General features: G+C 36.4%; 1 protein-coding gene across 1 annotated transcript in view; it reads right to left on the minus strand.

Moving 5' to 3' along the window:
• Positions 1-1,035: 1,035 nt before the first annotated feature.
• The window catches only part of si:ch73-383l1.1 (receptor tyrosine-protein kinase erbB-4), a 189,299-nt gene continuing 171,206 nt past the window's right edge, over positions 1,036-19,128 (minus strand). The window contains exons 22-28 of the mRNA XM_058778574.1: positions 6,182-6,337; positions 5,803-5,878; positions 5,281-5,427; positions 4,597-4,694; positions 4,345-4,515; positions 2,795-3,101; positions 1,036-2,096 (exon numbers count right to left, since the gene is read on the minus strand). Coding sequence (XP_058634557.1) covers positions 1,267-2,096; positions 2,795-3,101; positions 4,345-4,515; positions 4,597-4,694; positions 5,281-5,427; positions 5,803-5,878; positions 6,182-6,337 — 1,785 coding nt within the window. The 3' untranslated portion in view covers positions 1,036-1,266. The remainder of the gene's footprint in view (positions 2,097-2,794; positions 3,102-4,344; positions 4,516-4,596; positions 4,695-5,280; positions 5,428-5,802; positions 5,879-6,181; positions 6,338-19,128) is intronic.

The raw sequence follows: 19,128 nt of genomic DNA on the forward strand, positions 1-19,128 counted from the left end.
TTTCATGTTGACTAACTTCAACTTTTGATAGCATATTGACTAACTCAGGTTAGGTCTTTTAACCAAGAACTGAAAAGTAACAGTTTTAAATTCTGACAAAGGAGAACTAAAGTTCCCAGACACCCTTTGTCAGCCCTTACTCAATTCAGGTACTGATAAAATAAATTAATGTAAACACCCTGTAAATCATTCAGTGCCATTCTTCCTGATAATTAATTCTTCATATCTCTCAACAGGTGAGTTCACCACTCACCAAATGGTAATAACCCCATTGACGATTATTTTATTGTATTCCCATTACGAACAAATTCCTCTCAGTGCCTTTATCAGCCTCCTATTCAATTCATTGTGCTGAGGAACTCGACTGTCCATAATTTCACAATCCTCTCAGGTCTAACAGTAGTCGTCCCAATAGGGCAGCAGTTTTAGTGGTTTGAAGGATGTGCTGAAAAAGTGCAAGTGTTCCAGTCAAGAAGATATAAAATTGAAGTGCATATTAACGCCTAGAATCTTTTAAATACACTTCTCTGTCCATTCGGAATTAATTTTTTTATTTGAAACATCCATGTTCTGTTTCAAACTCAAATGGAACCACCCAGCTGGAACCACATAGTGTACACTCTTAAAAATAAACAATAAAATAATTCCTTCATTGGCATCTATGGTTCCACGAAGAACCTTTAACATCCATGGAATTTTATAGTGGAAAAAAGTTCCTCACACTAAGGAAAAATTGTACTTTTAAAAACTGTTCACTGAAAGGTTCCATAGTGGGGGCATCCAAAACTGTTCCTGGAGGGTAATCAAGGTCTTCAGACTCACTAGAAACTTCCAGGCAAGTGTGTTGAAGCTAGTTGGAGCTAAACTCTGCAAGATATTGGCCCTCAAGGAGCAGAACTGGACACCCACGTTCAATGGCATTGCTGCGAATGTTTGGAATTTTTATTTTTAAGAGTGCACTTAATATCTAATTTCACTAAATTAATGATGTTAGTACATCTGATTATGTGCCATCCCATATGAGAGACTTTAAAATACCTGTAGAGGAAAAAAAAAAAGTTCCTGGACAATTGGCGAGGTCTTTGTGGATGGATGGGTTGCGTTGACCTTCCCCCAATGGTTTTTATGTCATATTTTATGTGACATAATGTCAGTTCAGTGGCTTACATTGTCTCTCGTCCCATTTTTGACCACCAGAGGATCAAGGAAAGACATTTAAGGTGCTGGTAGAAGAACCAGGCTCTACAGAGCATGGAGACATGGACGTTAGACCACAGTGTTCCTCTGCCGGTACGGAGGAGGAGGCAGGACTGTTCCTGGCTTCATACCAGACAGATATTCAGGGTTTTCAGCCACAGCAGGCTGTATGCGGCCATTCTGCTTGTAAATGAACTTGTTATTGCAGATCACCGAAGAGTCTTGGGAGTTTTGAGGGGTAACATTGGGCGGAAGGCTTTGCTGCCAATACTCAGGATTGTCAAAGCTATTCTTGTACATCTTGTCCACTAATGCGGTCCCAATCTGGGTGCCCGGTTGCACCGGATGACCCGGTAGGCCCATTGTGCCACCTTTACCGGACTTTGCCAAGTGAAACTGTTGGGGCGAACGATTAGATTTGCTTGGGTGCCCTGGCTGGACTTGATGGCTCACTAGACAGATCTGGCCTGCTGGCGCTGGCGGCCCAGATTTGCTGCCGTGATCATGAACCGACTGAACCGAATGGGTATGATGATCATTTTGGCTCATGGGTCCAGGGTGTACCGGCTGAACTGGCGGTATGGCAAAATGAACGTGTGGTCCGTGGCTGGGATGATGGGGTTTTCCCATTTGTGTGATGTGGGGAACATGGGTGCCTTGAGTGTGGGCTGCTGTGGTCACCTGCAATGGGATGGAGATTCCATTTTTCCTTAACATCTCCTGGTTCATGCCGCTGGTGTTGTTGAATGTGTTGAGGTAAAGGGGCTCGTTGATATACTCATCTTCACACTTGGGCTTCCCATCAGGGGTGCTGTGGTAACCCAGGTTGTCTAGCGCATGAACATCTTTATTTTTTCGCCTTGTTACAAAAGGATTCTCCTCAATGGGGGTCAGATGATCTGCAAAGATGATAGAGAATGACATGGATAAAACATTGTAGACATTACACTTTACTCATCCTCATGTCATATAATGACTTTTCATTGTAGTTTCTTTCTTCTGTGAAATATAAAGCAGCAAATGTGTAATGATGTCTTGGCTTCTTTTCTTAAATATAATGAAAGTGATTGTGGACCTGGGCTATCCAGCTCCAAAAAGCAAAAAAGCACTCTGAAACCCATAAAAAACAATTAGGAATAATAAACGTTATTCATACAACTTAAGCGCTGTATTCCACAATTTCTGAATGGATTTGTTCTTTGATACAATTAAATTAATAGGAAGGATATTTGTAGTAAGGCCTAGAGTAGACAGTAACAAAACACCCAGCAAACAAAAAAATATAAAGCATAATATGTGTATATATATATATATATATATATATATATATATATATATATACACACACACACACAATTTACAGCATGTTTTCAAAAAGTAAATATTAATATTAACAGACAATTAAATTAATACTAAAAACTTCCCCATTCATCATTCATCATATATGCATAAAAAAATTCATTCTTCAAAATGTCTCGTTCTAAGTTTCAAAGATAAAAGAAAGTCGTACAGGTTTGGAACGACACAAGGGTGAATAAACAATCTTATAATAACGGTCCTATTCAGAAATTCTATAATAAATGATTTGAGAACATACTTGTAGAGATCTTGTCCTTCATAGGGGACATATAACCATCCTCATCTGTATCTTCCCTATGTCCTTTCTCTCCCAGTAGGACAGTTGGGTCTGCGCTGTAACGCTGTACGCTGCTGTCCTCTACTGAGTGAGCTGTGGACTGTTTCTTTAAGCTTCCATTGCAGTGTTGATCATCTACTGGGTCCAGACCTGATCTTTGTATACCTGCCAGGACAGAGGGGCCACTTCCTGTAGCAACTGCCTCATGAGGTCGGGACCCTGTCACTTCTTCAGGGCACAAACTTCCATCATGATATGCAAACTGGTTCTGATCATAGAAGCAATAAAAAAAAATTAACATTAAGGTAAAATAAGTTAAAATATGCTTTAGAGATGTCCACAGGAAAAACATTCAGAACTAACACAATATATATATGTATATACAGTGGTGTCCAAAAGTGTGAGACCACTAGTGAAAACATCCTAACATTTTTTTTTTGCTTTTCATAATTCTCAATGTGGTCTTTTGGACACCATTGTATTGATCATACTGTATATGTGAGATTTTTCACACTTGTTATACACTTTCTAAGCTATATAAAAGCTCAATTTTAAAGTGGTAAGTTGTATGAGGCAGGAAGTGAATGTAATTGTGCCTGTTCTTATGAAAGCCTGTGACCAACTTGGCAATGCCGAGAGTCTATTCAAACAGTAATAATAAAAGCAAGGTCCAGCGGTACTGCTCCATATAGTGTTCAGTGTCAGTTTGACCTCGGTGTTTCCAATTGAACAGTTTTTTTTTTCCTTGGAAAGAAATTAATACCTTTATTCAGCACGGATGCATTAAATTGATCAAAAGTAAAAGCAAAATGTGAAATATATTGTCACAAAAACAATATATTGTTACAACATATTTCAATTTCAAATTAATGCGGTTTGTTTGAACCATCAAGGAATCCTGAAAAAAAGAAAATATTTCTGAATGATAATGTGGCACTGAAGACTGGAGTAATGATGCTGAAAATTTGGCTTTGCATCATAGGATTAATTTGCATTTTAAAATATATTAAAATAGTTTAATGAAAGTAGTTGTTTTAAATTATAATAATATTTCAAAATATTACTGTTTTACTGTGTGTTTTGATCAAATAATTACAGCCTTGGTGAGCATAAGAGACTTCTACCAAAACTTTAAAAACAAAAATCTTTCTGACCTCAAACTTTTGAATGGGAGTATAAATGTAAAACATTCATCATCATATAGATGAATGAATGAACAAACAAACTAAAAATATTTATAAACAAATACAGTAGATCAAAAGGTTTGAAACCATGCTGATAAACTGGAATTGAACCTGGAAACAATGGTTATGTTAAAGAAGAATTACATTTTTAATGTAATTATGTCCATAAATGTACTATAAATAAAAACACACGATGTCTTAAGGAAAGGGCCGAAAACTTGCAAAACAAAATAAGACAATTAAATAAAATTAAATTAATAAAATGAAAAAATGTGTATTTTGATTCCTGCTGTAAAGTGACATAAAAAGTGGTACCATGGTGCTTACTTGATTTGAATCTACATGTGGGTGGGGCATATGGGAAGTGGGAGGAGCATTTAAGGAATGAGGAACCAAGTACTCCTCAGCATCCATCAGGTCATCCAGCTCCTCCTCATCTAGAAGACTCTGGAAGAACTTACTGTGGTTGGGGCTGGGCAGCTTCATGCGATCGTCCCCCTGAGATGACATATAGCATTATCCACTGAACTTCAGGAACATTTCAAAATTTCAAGCAGAGAGAAGTTAAGCAATCCCCACCTGTATGACGAGGTATCTCTGAGGGTCTCGTGCCATGCGGCTGAACTCTGCAGCGAGTTCTTTAAACCGAGGCCGACTATCAGCATCAATCATCCAGCCTGGAGGTGAAGACAGGCCGACAGTATGTCAGAAATTCAACAAAATTCAACTTTTCAGGTCAAATCTTAGTGTAGTTTTATTGTGTTTACATTTTCATATAATAAACAAATTCTCTATACATGCATTTTATATATTTCCATATATTTAGTTTGGCATTTGCTTGATCCTAATTACTTATTACACTCTCTAAAGGGTGTTATAATTGTTATGTTGAATCAAATCATAAACGGCGGCTTCCAGTCAAATCTGATTATGACGAACAGATCTAATATTCATCTCTTTTCACTTCTTCATGGAATTGACTGTGCCAAAACAAATGGAGTGCGAGTGCATAAAGAGAGCTGGATATAAAAGTGACAGCAAATGCAAGACGAATGTGCCAGATTTGGCTATCGCTTTTCACATTTTACCTCATTAGCAAAATGGCAAAGCATAATTGTATTAAAGGTGAAGTATGTCATTTCTGTGCCACCAAATGGAGGTGAAAAATAATAACAGGTTTCTGAAACACTTCCTCTACCATTGGTCAATAAAAAGAAAAGCATACAATATGAACAAATTAGAAAGTCTCAGAATCTGACTCACATTTGACCATCACCATGTAGACGTCTATGGTGCAGATGGGTGGCTGGGGCAAACGCTCGCCCTTCTCCAAGATGTCTGGAATCTCACGTGTGGGAATCCCATCGTAGGGCTTTCCTCCAAACGTCATCAGCTCCCAGATAGTCACCCCTGAATGAATGTGAAACACAGTCCATCTCCAAAGCTCACTGCTAGCTACAGAGAATGTATTGTTTTCATATATTTAATTTTCTGGAAGAAAACAGTATTCCGATTGTGTGTTTTTAGCAGCTCTTTGCAGCTTTACACTCCCAACTGTGCTAATTTGCATTTAATCCTTAATTTTGCTTATAGAATCCTTTGTCATATAATTGCATAAAACATAAATAAAATAAATAAATAAATTATAGATTGAACTATTACATAAAAAAATAATATTGTAAAAGTATAAAAATAGTGTAAGGCATTATAAAATAACAGTATTTTTATGAATTTGATCAGAAAAAAATAGTAGTAAAACAAAATTTGCTTCATTGTGTGTCTCACCATAGCTCCATACATCACTCTGATGTGTGAACTTCCTGTAGTGAATGCACTCAAGGGCCATCCACTTAATGGGCATCTAGAGTAGGAAAAAAAGGTAATGCAAAGAGCATTTCCATATCAATGCAGCATGACGATTTAGATAGTTTTGATTAAATGATGTATAATAATGAAGAATACTTTAATTGATTCGGTGAAGGTATGAAATGCAGAGTCCCAAGGATTTAAGAAAGTTCTTTACAAGAAAAACTGCTGGCTTACACAAATGAATACTGCTGATTTTCCATAAATCATCTTTGGATTTGATTTGCTTTTACCTTGTAGTGCATTCCGATGCAAAGAATGTCATTAGACAAATATGGATCATGTTTCAAACACTGACCTTGCCTCCATCCGCACTGTACACTTTTTCATCGGATTCCAACAGTCGAGCAAGTCCAAAATCAGTGATCTTAATGTGGTTTGGAGATTTCACCAGGACGTTTCGGGCCGCGAGGTCCCTGTGCACCAGCCGCCTCTCCTCCAGGTACATCATACCCTGCCAAAGAGGAAATAAAGAGGGCACAGTCCTGGTTCATATCACAAAGCAACAAGTAAAACAGATCATACTGTTCCATATTACAGTAAAGCTACTTCACCCTACCGCTCACATAGACCACCACTATACAAATACACCAGGGATTTAAATATGGGCCTGTCAAATTAGATCCCTTCCTAAAGATAGACAGTAAATTAGTGGGACATCTAATCAAAGTTTAATAGCATCTCCTTATTTCTCTTTACCCATGTTCACTTCCATTTTGCTGCTTTGGGTCACTGTGCATTAATACTGATCTTAGTGGCTCTACAGAAGTTTGCCTATGATTTATGGCTTTATGTTAATCTTCAATTAAAATGCAACTTCCTGGCCTTTGGGAGGAGAGGGGAGCTGTGCTGGAGGGGCTGCTGAATCTCAGCATATGCTTGAAGAAAATCACTGATAGCGAGGTTCAAGGATATGGACCTGTGGACGTGTTCTGGGAAGTGCTGAATAGAGCCATGATAGAAATGACTGTGGCTGCATGACGGCTCTATGAAGGACAACAACACGAGAATTGAGCATTGAGGATCAAGCTGAAGTGAAACGGCAAGAATACTGGCCACTGGAAACACACCGAATAAATAGTAATTAAAAAGTGTTTGTTTGAGCTCTGCTGTGTACTTGCCAATTTTCAGCACAATTACACAATGACAAAATGGATATCCTGCCAACAAGTCAATGAATGAAAAGAAATGAGAAATGTTGGGCTGAAAGAAAAACTAAAATACTTAATTAAATGCACACAAGGAAGAATGATTTTTATTTATTTTCATCTACTGTATATGCACCAATGTAACAATGCATATTAACAACAGCAATATATACAACACTTTTTAAAAGTATGAGGCCAGCAAATGATTTCTTTTATTAAGTAAACATCTATATAAATCATCTAAAGCATCTAGATAAACAAGTTAAATTAAAAACAGTTACATAAATGCAGACTTATGATTGTACTGATCATAAACTTTTGAAAGTAGTGTATTTTTACTGATATGTATACACACGCGCACACATACACACACACATATATATAATATACAGTAATATACATATATAAATGCCACACAGAGACTTCTGTGAACATTTTGAGTAATGATGCAAATGAATTCATGCAAATAAATCATTGAATCAGAGTTATTAATGGGAACATTTTCAAACTAAAATATATTAATTTAACATATACATTTTCCACATTGAGGTCAAAAATTCTGTGAAATCTAATAATAAAATAAACAGCATATTAAAATATATGCAATTATAATATGAATATAATATTCAGCGTATTATGCAGTTGCAATTGATGTCCTGACATGCTTATGTTAACTAACATAATTAGTTGCAATTGCAATTAATTCTTTTAAGAGCTCCCTAAAAATCGTCACTAACAATATATATATATATATATATATATATATATATATGTGTGTGTGTGTGTGTGTGTGTGTGTGTGTGTGTGTGTGTGTGTGCTTTTTTTTTTTTTATTAGAAAAAAAAAAAAGTCCTACTAATGAAAAATGATGCTCTCTGCCCTCATAATGGTGCATTTCAACCCAGCCAAACCCAGACAACCCCCTTGACTAATTCACGGCTCTCTGTGAGATGTCATTTGCTGACTTTTTCTTCCAGAGGCAACCGTTATCGCTGCTCATAGCTACTTATACAACTGTCTGAGAATTTATGTGAACATGCATGAGTCAGACAAGAACCGAGTCAGAAACATTGTGTTAAAATACATTTTCTCTGTGATATAGAGAGAGACACCGACCCATCCATCACACGATAGCACTACAGACACTGCTTTGAGAGCCGCCACTGCACACTTTCTACACACTTTCAGTCACGCAGAGTGCACACATAAGAAGAAACACAATACATAACAGAATATCTTTCCTAAGCTATCCATGTAGAACATAACATCTGCTTCAAAACCTATTGAGCTGCTTTTTCCTCAACTTAATATATGCCTTGCAGCATCTTCAACGAGAGTCAAGATGAGGCTAAATTCATTCTAATACAGTTTGTCAGTTTGATGTTTTGTTTGTTGCTTGAATGTACACCACCGTTTTAAAGTTTGAGATCAGTAAGATTTATTTATTTAAGAAATCAGCTCATTTATTTAGCAAGGATGCATTAAACTGACTATAAAAACATTTTTTATGTCACAAAAGATTTCAGTTTTGCGTACTTTTATACGCTCTATTCATCAAAGAATCCTGAAAAAAAATTACATTCTACAAAAAATTATGCAGCACAACTGTTTTCTGCATTGGTGATAATAAGAAATGTTTCTTGAACAGTAAATCAGTATATTAGAATGATTTCTGAAGGACTGAAGTAAGGATGCTGAGAATTCAGCTTTGCATCCCAGGAATAATTATATTTTAAAACATATTTAAATAGAAACTAATTATTTTAATATTTATAGTAATTTTATTAATAATATTACTGTTTTTGCTCTATTTTTTATTAAATTTATTCAGCAACATAAAAAATGTTGAAAGGTAGTGAATATTAAAGTACTGCAGAGTATCAAAAATACAAAGCATATTATAATTTTTTTAATTAAATTACTTTTATCAAAAATTGTCAGTATTTCAATAAATTTGTATTACTGATTTCAAGATTCTACCATCTTAGAATCTCAGTTAATGTAAATGCAGAAATGTAACATGGCAACAGTTCAAAAATCAAAGGGATCATTAGCAAGTTAATGTTAAAAGAAAATATTGTACTCTCTTGTAAAATACCCATTTTTGCCGAATTATTCAAGATACAGAACATACAAGAAATGAAGGATCTATGAGAAGCCTTTTTAGAGCTGTTGAATTAGCATTCCTAAATATATACATATATATAAATAAAAAAGAAATGTGAGGGAGATCTTTAACAAAATGCTTTTGTCAGCAGAAACACTACAGGAGGTGGACGTTCTCATGAACGGTATCCAACTCTGCAATCTTGAATCTTCCAATATGATCTTCATTCTCTGATCAAGGAAGCTGGATCTAGTGGAATTAGCATTCAAATGACGAGCTTCACTGCTGCCGGCCTCTAATGTTTCTTTCCATACAGAAGCTCTCTATTCCACCAAAGAGATGGGCTAGGCAGTGAGAAGCAGCTCTTTGTGTGTTCAGTTTGACTGAAGTCAGATTAAAGCAAGAGCAAACCCCGTCAAAAGCTACCGGCTAGTATTACAGGCTTCTTGCAGGCTAGCGTGAGGAGCAGGTCCAAGCGTTGGCGTGACATGCATGTAAGCAGGGCAGAGCATTCGAGAAGCGTCCCTAACCTCTGTTCTCTTGTTTTTACATCTGCGCTACTAGAGGTTAAAGTTTCTCTAAACAAAAGAGAAGAGGCTCCCGCAGTGCCCTATTACAACACTTTCTAACCCCTGGCATGGGAAATAACAAATATTAGACGTGCATGACCATCGGGGCTTAATTAAAATCGGAGAGAGAAAGCTGCTTCTGAAAAGAAGAGGGTGGGAGAGTGTTTGAATGAAAGAACACAGCGAAAAACATACACTGAAAGATGCGTTGTGGGTCAGAGGGCAAGGTTGTTGGTAACATAACAATAATGGTAACACTTTATTATGAGGTTTAATTTATTAAAGACCCCCTGTGGTGTAAATTATTTTTTTAACATTGTTTGCATGTCTGTCTGTTCTTTAAAATATGCATTCAAACAATGCATTCAAAATCTGTGAATCTGTGAACCCCCTCTCTGCCATTCGGAAACGCCACACCTGAATGAATGTGAAAAAAAAAAAATAATAATAATAAATAAATAAAAGTTTTGAATGTTACCATGTTATTACAGACAATATTGAAACATTATTTTCATGGGGAAAAACCCCCAAAACAAACATTTAAATATGTCATTTTGATGATCAAAAATGGGAGACTTTAAAACACTAACAATAAACAATATATTTCTTATAGCATTTATTAATCTTCATTAATGTTAGTTAATTAAAATTATTTATTAAGAATTACAGTCTTCATGCTAGTTCACAGTGCATTAATTAATGTTAACATATACAATTTCTGACTTGAAAAATGTATTAGTAAATGCTGAAATATCTATTAACTGAGAATAATGCTGTAGAAATACTGTCAATTGTAACTTCATGTTAACTAATGTAGTTAATTAATGTTAATAAATGGAACCTTACGGTACAGTGATAACGACATAATCACTGTTGGGGGAAAAAAAACATTCTGACATATATTTATTTTTATACTACGGGGCAGTTGAATGCTTGAATCTGATTGGCTGCCGAACGTTCTGAGGTGTGCAATTATTTTCAGGGAAACGCACGGCGAAAGTAGTTCCAGGCAGCTCTTGACCGCATTACATGACCATATCACTTCGCCAAATGATTTCTGTTATTTCAAAGGTCTTACAACAGCAGTGACCACGACGACACTGGCCAAATAAATAAATATAGTAAACAATATCATAAAAACGACAGATCATGTCCATGTTTTTGCCACAAAATTAGGCTTTATTATGTACGGAAAACACATCTATCTCTCCCGCTCTCTCTCCCTCACAGACCGCACACACATAACAGTTACAGTTTGCACACACACTAACATTCATCGTGCTAATGTTGTTAGCGCTACTCTGACGATTTTATCAGTAAACAACTTAAAAACTACATGACTTCTCACAAGCGAGGTAACAATAACGGCGCTGTTCGTGAAGGAAAGGAACTAAATTTCACTATAACTAGAGACATTGCTGCCGAACACTATTGAGAGAAGCACAGAGGTGTTTCTCTCGCTCTCTCTCTCTCTCTCTCATAACTTAGTTATTAACTGCATTAATCTGTTATCAACGGCTCAATCCTCCGTTACTAGGTTTAAAATGGCGTTTTGGAATTAGCAACGGAGGCGTTGGATGAAATGCGGGAGAAATAGTCCTACTCACAATAGCGATTTAAGTAGAAACACCGGACGAATGCCTTGAAAAAGATCATCTGATCGATGTCTTGACGTGTGGCAACCGTAGTATAAGCGGAATAATTGACTTCGGTCCGTTGAATTATTAGAAAAATAATGCACACCCGAGGTATAACGGCCACTCCGCTTCGAGTCGTGACCGCATCACCACCTCAGGTGTGCATTATTTTTCTAATAATCCAGCGGCCCGTCGTCAATTATTCCTTACATATTTATAAATTTATATGTACAATTTGTGTGAAAATAAATTATATTGTTTTTGAATAAAAATTGGTTCAAAATAAAGACAGTGAGGTCTATAGTGAAATAATATACTGGATCAATAACAACTTGCACTTTAAATATAGTAATACATCTGTAAGTAACTACTTCAGCTAAAGGAACAATTTCTGTTTATGTCAATCAATTTTAGCATCTCTACCTCAACACCTCAATCCTTTTTTTTTCTGCTTTTAGTACAGTATGGTTTATATCTCAGAGCTAGCACAGGCATATTTCACTAATACATCTCCATTGTGATCAGAGCAGTCAGTGTTGGGCCGCTATGCACATCGTTCGCAACATTAACCATTCCCCCTCACTTACGAAAGACAATTTATTGCAGGTCGGGCATTCTGTATCTTCATCCTCTGCCAAACTACATCTCCTTCTTGACTCTTTATATGATCAGACTCTCAAGACACTTTACACCAATGTACTATGTATACAAATGAAAAAAAACTGTTTGCTTGTTTGTTTCTAAGATGATAAACGGATGCTACTCACTGAATTAAACATGCAACATAAAATGTGACAATTTAATTAAAAGTACTTTATTAGTATTACAATTAACAGCTGTACTACTATTTGAATACATGGCATAATGTTATTGCTTCACACTAATTAAAAAATAGTAGGCAGTTTACAGTGTATACTATACAGTAAACCGTAACAGTTTACAATAAGGTTCCATTAGTTAACATGAAGTAACAATGAACAATACCTCATCATTTAAAAAAAGATTAATAAATGCTATAAAATATATATTGCCCATTGTTGGTTCATATTAGCTAATGCCATAAATCATTTTATAATACGTTATTTTGTTACTGGAGGAAGCACAATTATGGATTATGGACTTCAACTGTTGAGCTTAGGTTCAAAGTTAAACTGCCTTGATGTATTTGTTTCTTCCACACAGCTTTTTGCTTCACAAGCCATTAGTAGTTGAGTGGATTACTTTTGGATTATTGTGATGTTTTTATCAGCTGTCTGGACTCTCATTCTGACGGCACCCATTCACTGCAGAGGGTCCAATGGCGAGTAAGTGATGTAATGCTAAATGTCTCCAAATCTGTTCCAATGAAAAAACAAACTTATCTAAATCTTGGATGGCCTGAGGGTGAGTAAATATTCAGCAAATTTAAATTGTTGGATGAACTACTCTTTTAATGCATAACTATGTGATCAGACCTCTCACATCTGCATGCAATCTAGTTTATTCACTACACTTGCACTGCAAGAGGGATTCACACTCACAAACTCTCTTCAGCCCTACATTGCAAATCTACACGCACAACAATGTTGTCAGTTTCCTTGATGTGTTATGGAGGAGGAGGATAACAGGACTACATACTGTCTGAAAAGCTGTAGTGCGTGGGCAGCACAGGAGGTTCATCAGACAACATGGTATAATTTGTGATAAATACACAGGAGCGGTGTCCATCACACACTGCTGGAACAAAGACAATGATGACTAACTGCGTCACGCTACACGAAGAAAAAAATTAATAAAATCCTTTTCTGCTAAGCCTCAAACCGATGAAAATTTGCAGCTAGCTGGCCAACGAAGATGTATAAACATAATTTGTTATTTATGAAAACTCAAGACTGAACTTGATGCTGTTTGCTTCATACATGATCAATCCAGTTTTCAAGCATCAACACAAATTCAACTTCAACCTTCATTTTCACACCGTGTCTGCATGCATGTTTTAAGTTTTAATAGTACTTTACCAACATGATTGTTTTATATACAGCATTGCATTATACACAAAGCCATGTTTATGCATCTTATATATAAATGCAGCATTGGTGAAAAAAGAAAAAAAAAGAAATTAATCTTAAATATTCAAAACTTTTGGCAAGCAATATATTCTTTTTTATTTTATATTGTTATATTCTGTGATGAAAGGCTGTGAGGGACCTCAGAAGGAACCAGAATTATTGCAATAGCAGAACGTTTCTGCAAAACTAATTTGACACAATTTAAAGCAGAAACCACTGCATGATGTATCCAGATACTTGCTTCCATTTGTTGGATCTGTACTGATTTTTCAATTTACAAATTTTGTTATGCAATAGATTTTACACTCTACACAACCCCTTTTCCTTTAAACTGGACCATGAAAGACAAATTTAATGTAAATTTAATGTATTATCATAAATTGAATGACAGTGCATACAATATATTACAATCAGATTTCAATTTTAGCCTGAAAACAGACATGCCTTGCTTAAAACCACATCTGTGAAAAATGTGAAAATGGACAAATTTCAAAGCCAATGCATTATGAAAGACAGACAGAAAGAAAGATGTCCACATAAAACTATTTATAGCTGGCTAAAGCACAGTTGGCTAAAGCCCAGGCAATCCTATGAGACTGTCAGATGAGTGAATGGAAAAACATCCGCATAAAAATATTAGTATTATTTCAGTACTGGATCAAGATTTCTTCCTTTGCCCACATCTTCAAAAGCAAACATTACTAAATCATTCATGAGCACAGAGTCCCATCAGCTGCAGGCGGTTTGAATTAGCCCAGTTCACTCTAATCTGTGATAAGGACACCTCAGCTCTTTTCATAGTCAACCATCTTGAAATGAATGATCCAATCAGACTTTCAATCCCCCAAATCCAAACTCCACACATCTATTAGTGAGGCGGATACCTTGTGGTAATTGGAGGGTTTCAGAGGCTTTCTGCATTTTTCAGAGTGATCAGCAGACTGAATGAAAGCGCTTATTCAGCTTGGATTAGGGTTTGTTTGAGAGGTGATGGAAAAAGATGAATGCCAGCTTTTAACAGCATAAACATTAAAAGGTGATTTAAAACAAATAAATAAATATACAAACAGAAAAGCTTATTGAAAACAATATATCTAAATTGAATTGAGGACAGCAAAAGGTAGAAAAAGAGGGTTGGGAGGCCTGCTGCACCACTAGTGAGTTGCATTTGCTCAACTAGAAAACAACATATGCATTAGTGGATGTCTTAAAGGAGTAGTTCACCAAAAAATAAAAATTGGCTGAAAATGTACTCTCCCAGGCCTCTCCAAGTTTTTTTTTTTTTTTCAGCAGAACAGATTTGGAGAAATGTATCATCACATCACTTGGATGGATTTTTTTTTCATGACATACTGTATATGCAGCTTTTCACTTCACAAGACATCAGTTGATTGACTGGAGACGTGGATTGCTTGTGGATTATTGTGATGTTTTTATCAGCTGTTTGGACTCGTTCTGACGGCACCCATTCACTGCAGAGGATCCATTGGTGAGCAAGTGATGTTATGTTACATTTCTCCAAATCTGTTCTCATGAAGAAACATCTACATCTTCGATAGTAGGTGAGTAAATTTTTTTTATCTTTAGGTAAACTGTTCTTTAAGATATGAAAGAGAAAACGTTATAATGTCAGTCCTACATGAAAGTAAATCACTTCATGAAAGAAAACACTACGTCTCTTAGTGTTGCAATGAAAAATACCAAAACTGAAAATCTTCAATGACAGGGCTGGACAAGATATAAGAACTGAACATGATTAGCTGATAGTCTAAATGGATGCAATGATGATAATTTGCTCTTTTCCAATATATCTCTAATTTTGGCATTATTTTTTTCCTGGCAGAGAAGTGCTAGATGCTGGGAATTATTCAAATGACACCCATCATCTGATAGAGGGTATCACTTTGGATGCCAAGTTAGCTTTGAAATATGCAAATGGATCTACCACAGCCACACACTTTATCCATAGAGAGAGACAGACGATGTTAGAAACCATATTACAACACACTTTTATTCATCCTGCAATGCTAAATCAAAATGATAATTGTGATGATTTTTAAATTAGTCAAGATATATGCAAAACAATGATATAATCATTCCAAATATGTTTCCTTTTCAGATTGATCTATTTAAAATAACAAAGTATTTTGAGAAATAAAGCATAAAATAAAAACAACTAAATAAATATTATGATATAAAGTCAAAATTCTAACCAAAACTGTATTTATGTGATCACAACTAATATATATACAGTGGGGCAAAACAGTATTTAGTCAGCCACCAATTGTGCAAGTTCTCCCACTTAAAAAGATGAGAGAGGCCTGTAATTTTCATCATAGGTATACCTCAACTATGAGAGACAAAATGAGAAAAAAAAAAATAATCCAGAAAATCACATTGTAGGATTTTTAAAGAATTTATTTGCAAATGATGGTGGAAAATAAGTATTTGGTCAATAACAAAATTTCATCTCAATACTTTGTTATATACCCTTTGTTGGCAATGACAGAGGTCAAACGTTTTCTGTAAGTCTTCACACACTGTTGCTGGTATTTTGGCCCATTCCTCCATGCAGATCTCCTCTAGAGCAGTAATGTTTTGGGGCTGTCGCTGGGCAACACGGACTTTCAACTCCCTCCAAAGATTTTCGATGGGGTTGAGATCTGGAGACTGGCTAGGCCACTCCAGGACCTTGAAATCCTTCGTTGCCCGGGCGGTGTGTTTGGGATCATTGTCATGCTGAAAGTCCCAGCCACGTTTAATCTTCAATGCCCTTGCTGATGGAAGGAGGTTTTCACTCAAAATCTCACGATACATGGCCCCATTCATTCTTTTGTTTACACAGATCAGTCGTCCTGGTCCCTTTGCAGAAAAACAGCCCCAAAGCATGATGTTTCCACCCCCATGCTTCACAGTAGGTATGGTGTTCTTTGGATGCAACTCAGCATTCTTTGAGATTTTACCAAAAAGTTCTATTTTGGTTTCATCTGACCATATGACATTCTCCCAATCCTCTTCTGGATCATCCAAATGCTCTCTAGCAAACTTCAGATGGGCCGGACATGTGCTGGTTTAAGCAGGGGGACACGTCTGGCACTGCAGGATTTGAGTCCCTGGCGGCGCAGTGTGTTACTGATGGTAGCCTTTGTTACTTTGGTCCCAGCTCTCTGCAGGTCATTCACTAGGTCCCCCCGTGTGGTTCTGGGATTTTTGCTCACAGTTCTTGTGATCATTTTGACCCCACGGGTGAGATCTTCGTGGAGCCCCAGATCGAGGGAGATTATCAGTGGTCTTGTATGTCTTCCATTTTCTAATAATTGCTCTCACAGTTGATTTCTTCACACCAAGCTGCTTACCTATTGCAGATTCAGTCTTCCCAGCCTGGTGCAGGTCTACAATTTTGTTTCTGGTGTCCTTTGACAGCTCTTTGGTCTTAGCCATGGTGGAGTTTGGAGTTGGACTGTTTGAGGTTGTGGACAGGTGTCTTTTATACTGATAACGAGTTCAAACAGATGCCATTAATACAGGTAACGAGTGGAGGACAGAGGAGCCTCTTAAAGAAGAAGTTACAGGTCTGTGAGAGCCAGAAATCTTGCTTGTTTGTAGGTGACCAAATACTTATTTTACCGAGGAATTTACCAATTAATTCTTTAAAAATCCTACAATGTGATTTTCTGGATTTTTTTTTCTCATTTTGTCTCTCATAGTTGAGGTATACCTATGATGAAAATTACAGGCCTCTCTCATCTTTTTAAGTGGGAGAACTTGCACAATTGGTGGCTGACTAAATACTTTTTTGCCCCACTGTATATATATATATATATATATATATATATATATAGCTTTTCTGCTGTAATATATTTTAAAATGCTATTAACTGCTCTGATGGCAAAGGTGAATTTTCAGCAGCCATTACTCAGTCTCGAGTCTGATGTGCTGACAATATAAATACAGTATTGTCAAGTGCTGATGTGACTAATTCAGATATTGTATTCTCAGACAAAAGATGCTAAGTAAATAAGCAATGCTATAAAAGATGACACTATAGTATAGATGAAAAAGGAATCAGTCTAAAGTAAGTGAAAATCTGAAACTAAAAATACTGTTATCCAACTCAAATATCCTGCGATGTAGCAGGTACAAAATCAGTCTCCTCTCTTACTGGCATCTAACTCTCTCTTCACCTTAGCTGTCATGTTCCCAAGGTCTAGGCGTGATAAAGCAACAGGTTTGGAAATTCACTCACAATAAAATAAGTCTCTAGTTTTTCCGAGAACACGGCAGGAGGAGGAGCACATGCCCTTGCACTACATGCAGGTTCTGTACAACAGAAGAACACAACGCAAAGATCTAAACAGAATAGGCAGGAATCACAGGTCACTGGGTGAACACAGCAGGGTTTTCTAATGGACGATTGCAGGGATTAATATCCTGAGGACCGCAGCAGGTGAGAAATCAAACACAGATTCAACCTTAAACTTGCTAGCTACTCTGAGAGATGACATGCTGGTAAACAATCTCAAACTGTTCAGTGATTGTGACTCTTGAATGAGGGCAAGTGGATTGTATCTGTCTAACACAGAGGGCAATATAATGCAATATATATACCATATATATTATATATATATATGTATATATGATTGAACAATTTAGTGCTTAGCGGGAGTAGTTAAAACAAATTAAGTTTTAACAAACAATGCTTTGTCTCGTAATTTTTTTTATATCAAAAGCAGTCATGTTATGTATGCACATTTTAGAAATTTTACTCACATATTGGCGTTTTAATCCAGCATTTAAAGGGATAGTTCACCCAAAAATAAAAATGTGATGTTTATCTGCTTACCCCCAGGGCATCCAAGATGTAGGTGACTTTGTTTCTTCAGTAGAACACAAACAAAGATTTTTGACTCAAACCGTTGCTGTCTGTCAGTTGTATAATGCAAGTCAATGGGCACAGAATCTTTGAGAGTAAAAAAAACATGCACAGACAAATCCAAATTAAACCCTGCGGCTCGTGACGATACATTGGTGTCCTAAGACATGAAACGATCGGTTTGTGCGAGAAACTGAATAGTATTTTTTATCATTTTTTACCTCTAATACACCACTATGTCCAACTGCCCTGAGCATGTGCACGGCATCCGGTGCGTGACGTCTGTATGTGCTCTGGTGCTTCCACAATCTCTGTGCACTGTGTAAACAATGAGTGACGTATACGTGCGACAGATCGCTTCCGGTGCCCATTGACTTGCATTATACGACTGACAGACTGCAACGGTTTGAGTTAAAAATCTTCGTTTGTGTTCTACTGAAGAAACAAAGTCACCTACATCTTGGATGCCCTGGGGGTAAGCAGATCAACATCAAATTTTCATTTTTGGGTGAACTATCTCTTTAAGGTTAATCTAATCTATCTATAATCTATCTATAAATCTAATCTAATCTAATCTATCCTAATCCATCCATCCATTCATCCATAAATTTGGGGTCAGTAAGATTTTGTATAAATTAAAAAAAAATAAAAAATGTAGCATTATAAATGCCTTTCCTGTCACCGATCAATTTAATGCATCCTTGCTTAAAAAAAGAAAAAAAAGAGAGAAAAAAGAAAAAGGTAGATTCTTTCCAAGAAAAAAAAAGAAAAAAAGAACAGTATTGTACATGTAGATGAAAACTGGACTTATTCTAGAACGACAGGGAATGAGTACAGAAGTAAGAAACTGGATTGGAAAATGAC

Source organism: Onychostoma macrolepis, chromosome 01 (assembly GCF_012432095.1).
Source record: "Onychostoma macrolepis isolate SWU-2019 chromosome 01, ASM1243209v1, whole genome shotgun sequence".
Taxonomy (NCBI): Eukaryota; Metazoa; Chordata; class Actinopteri; order Cypriniformes; family Cyprinidae; genus Onychostoma; species Onychostoma macrolepis.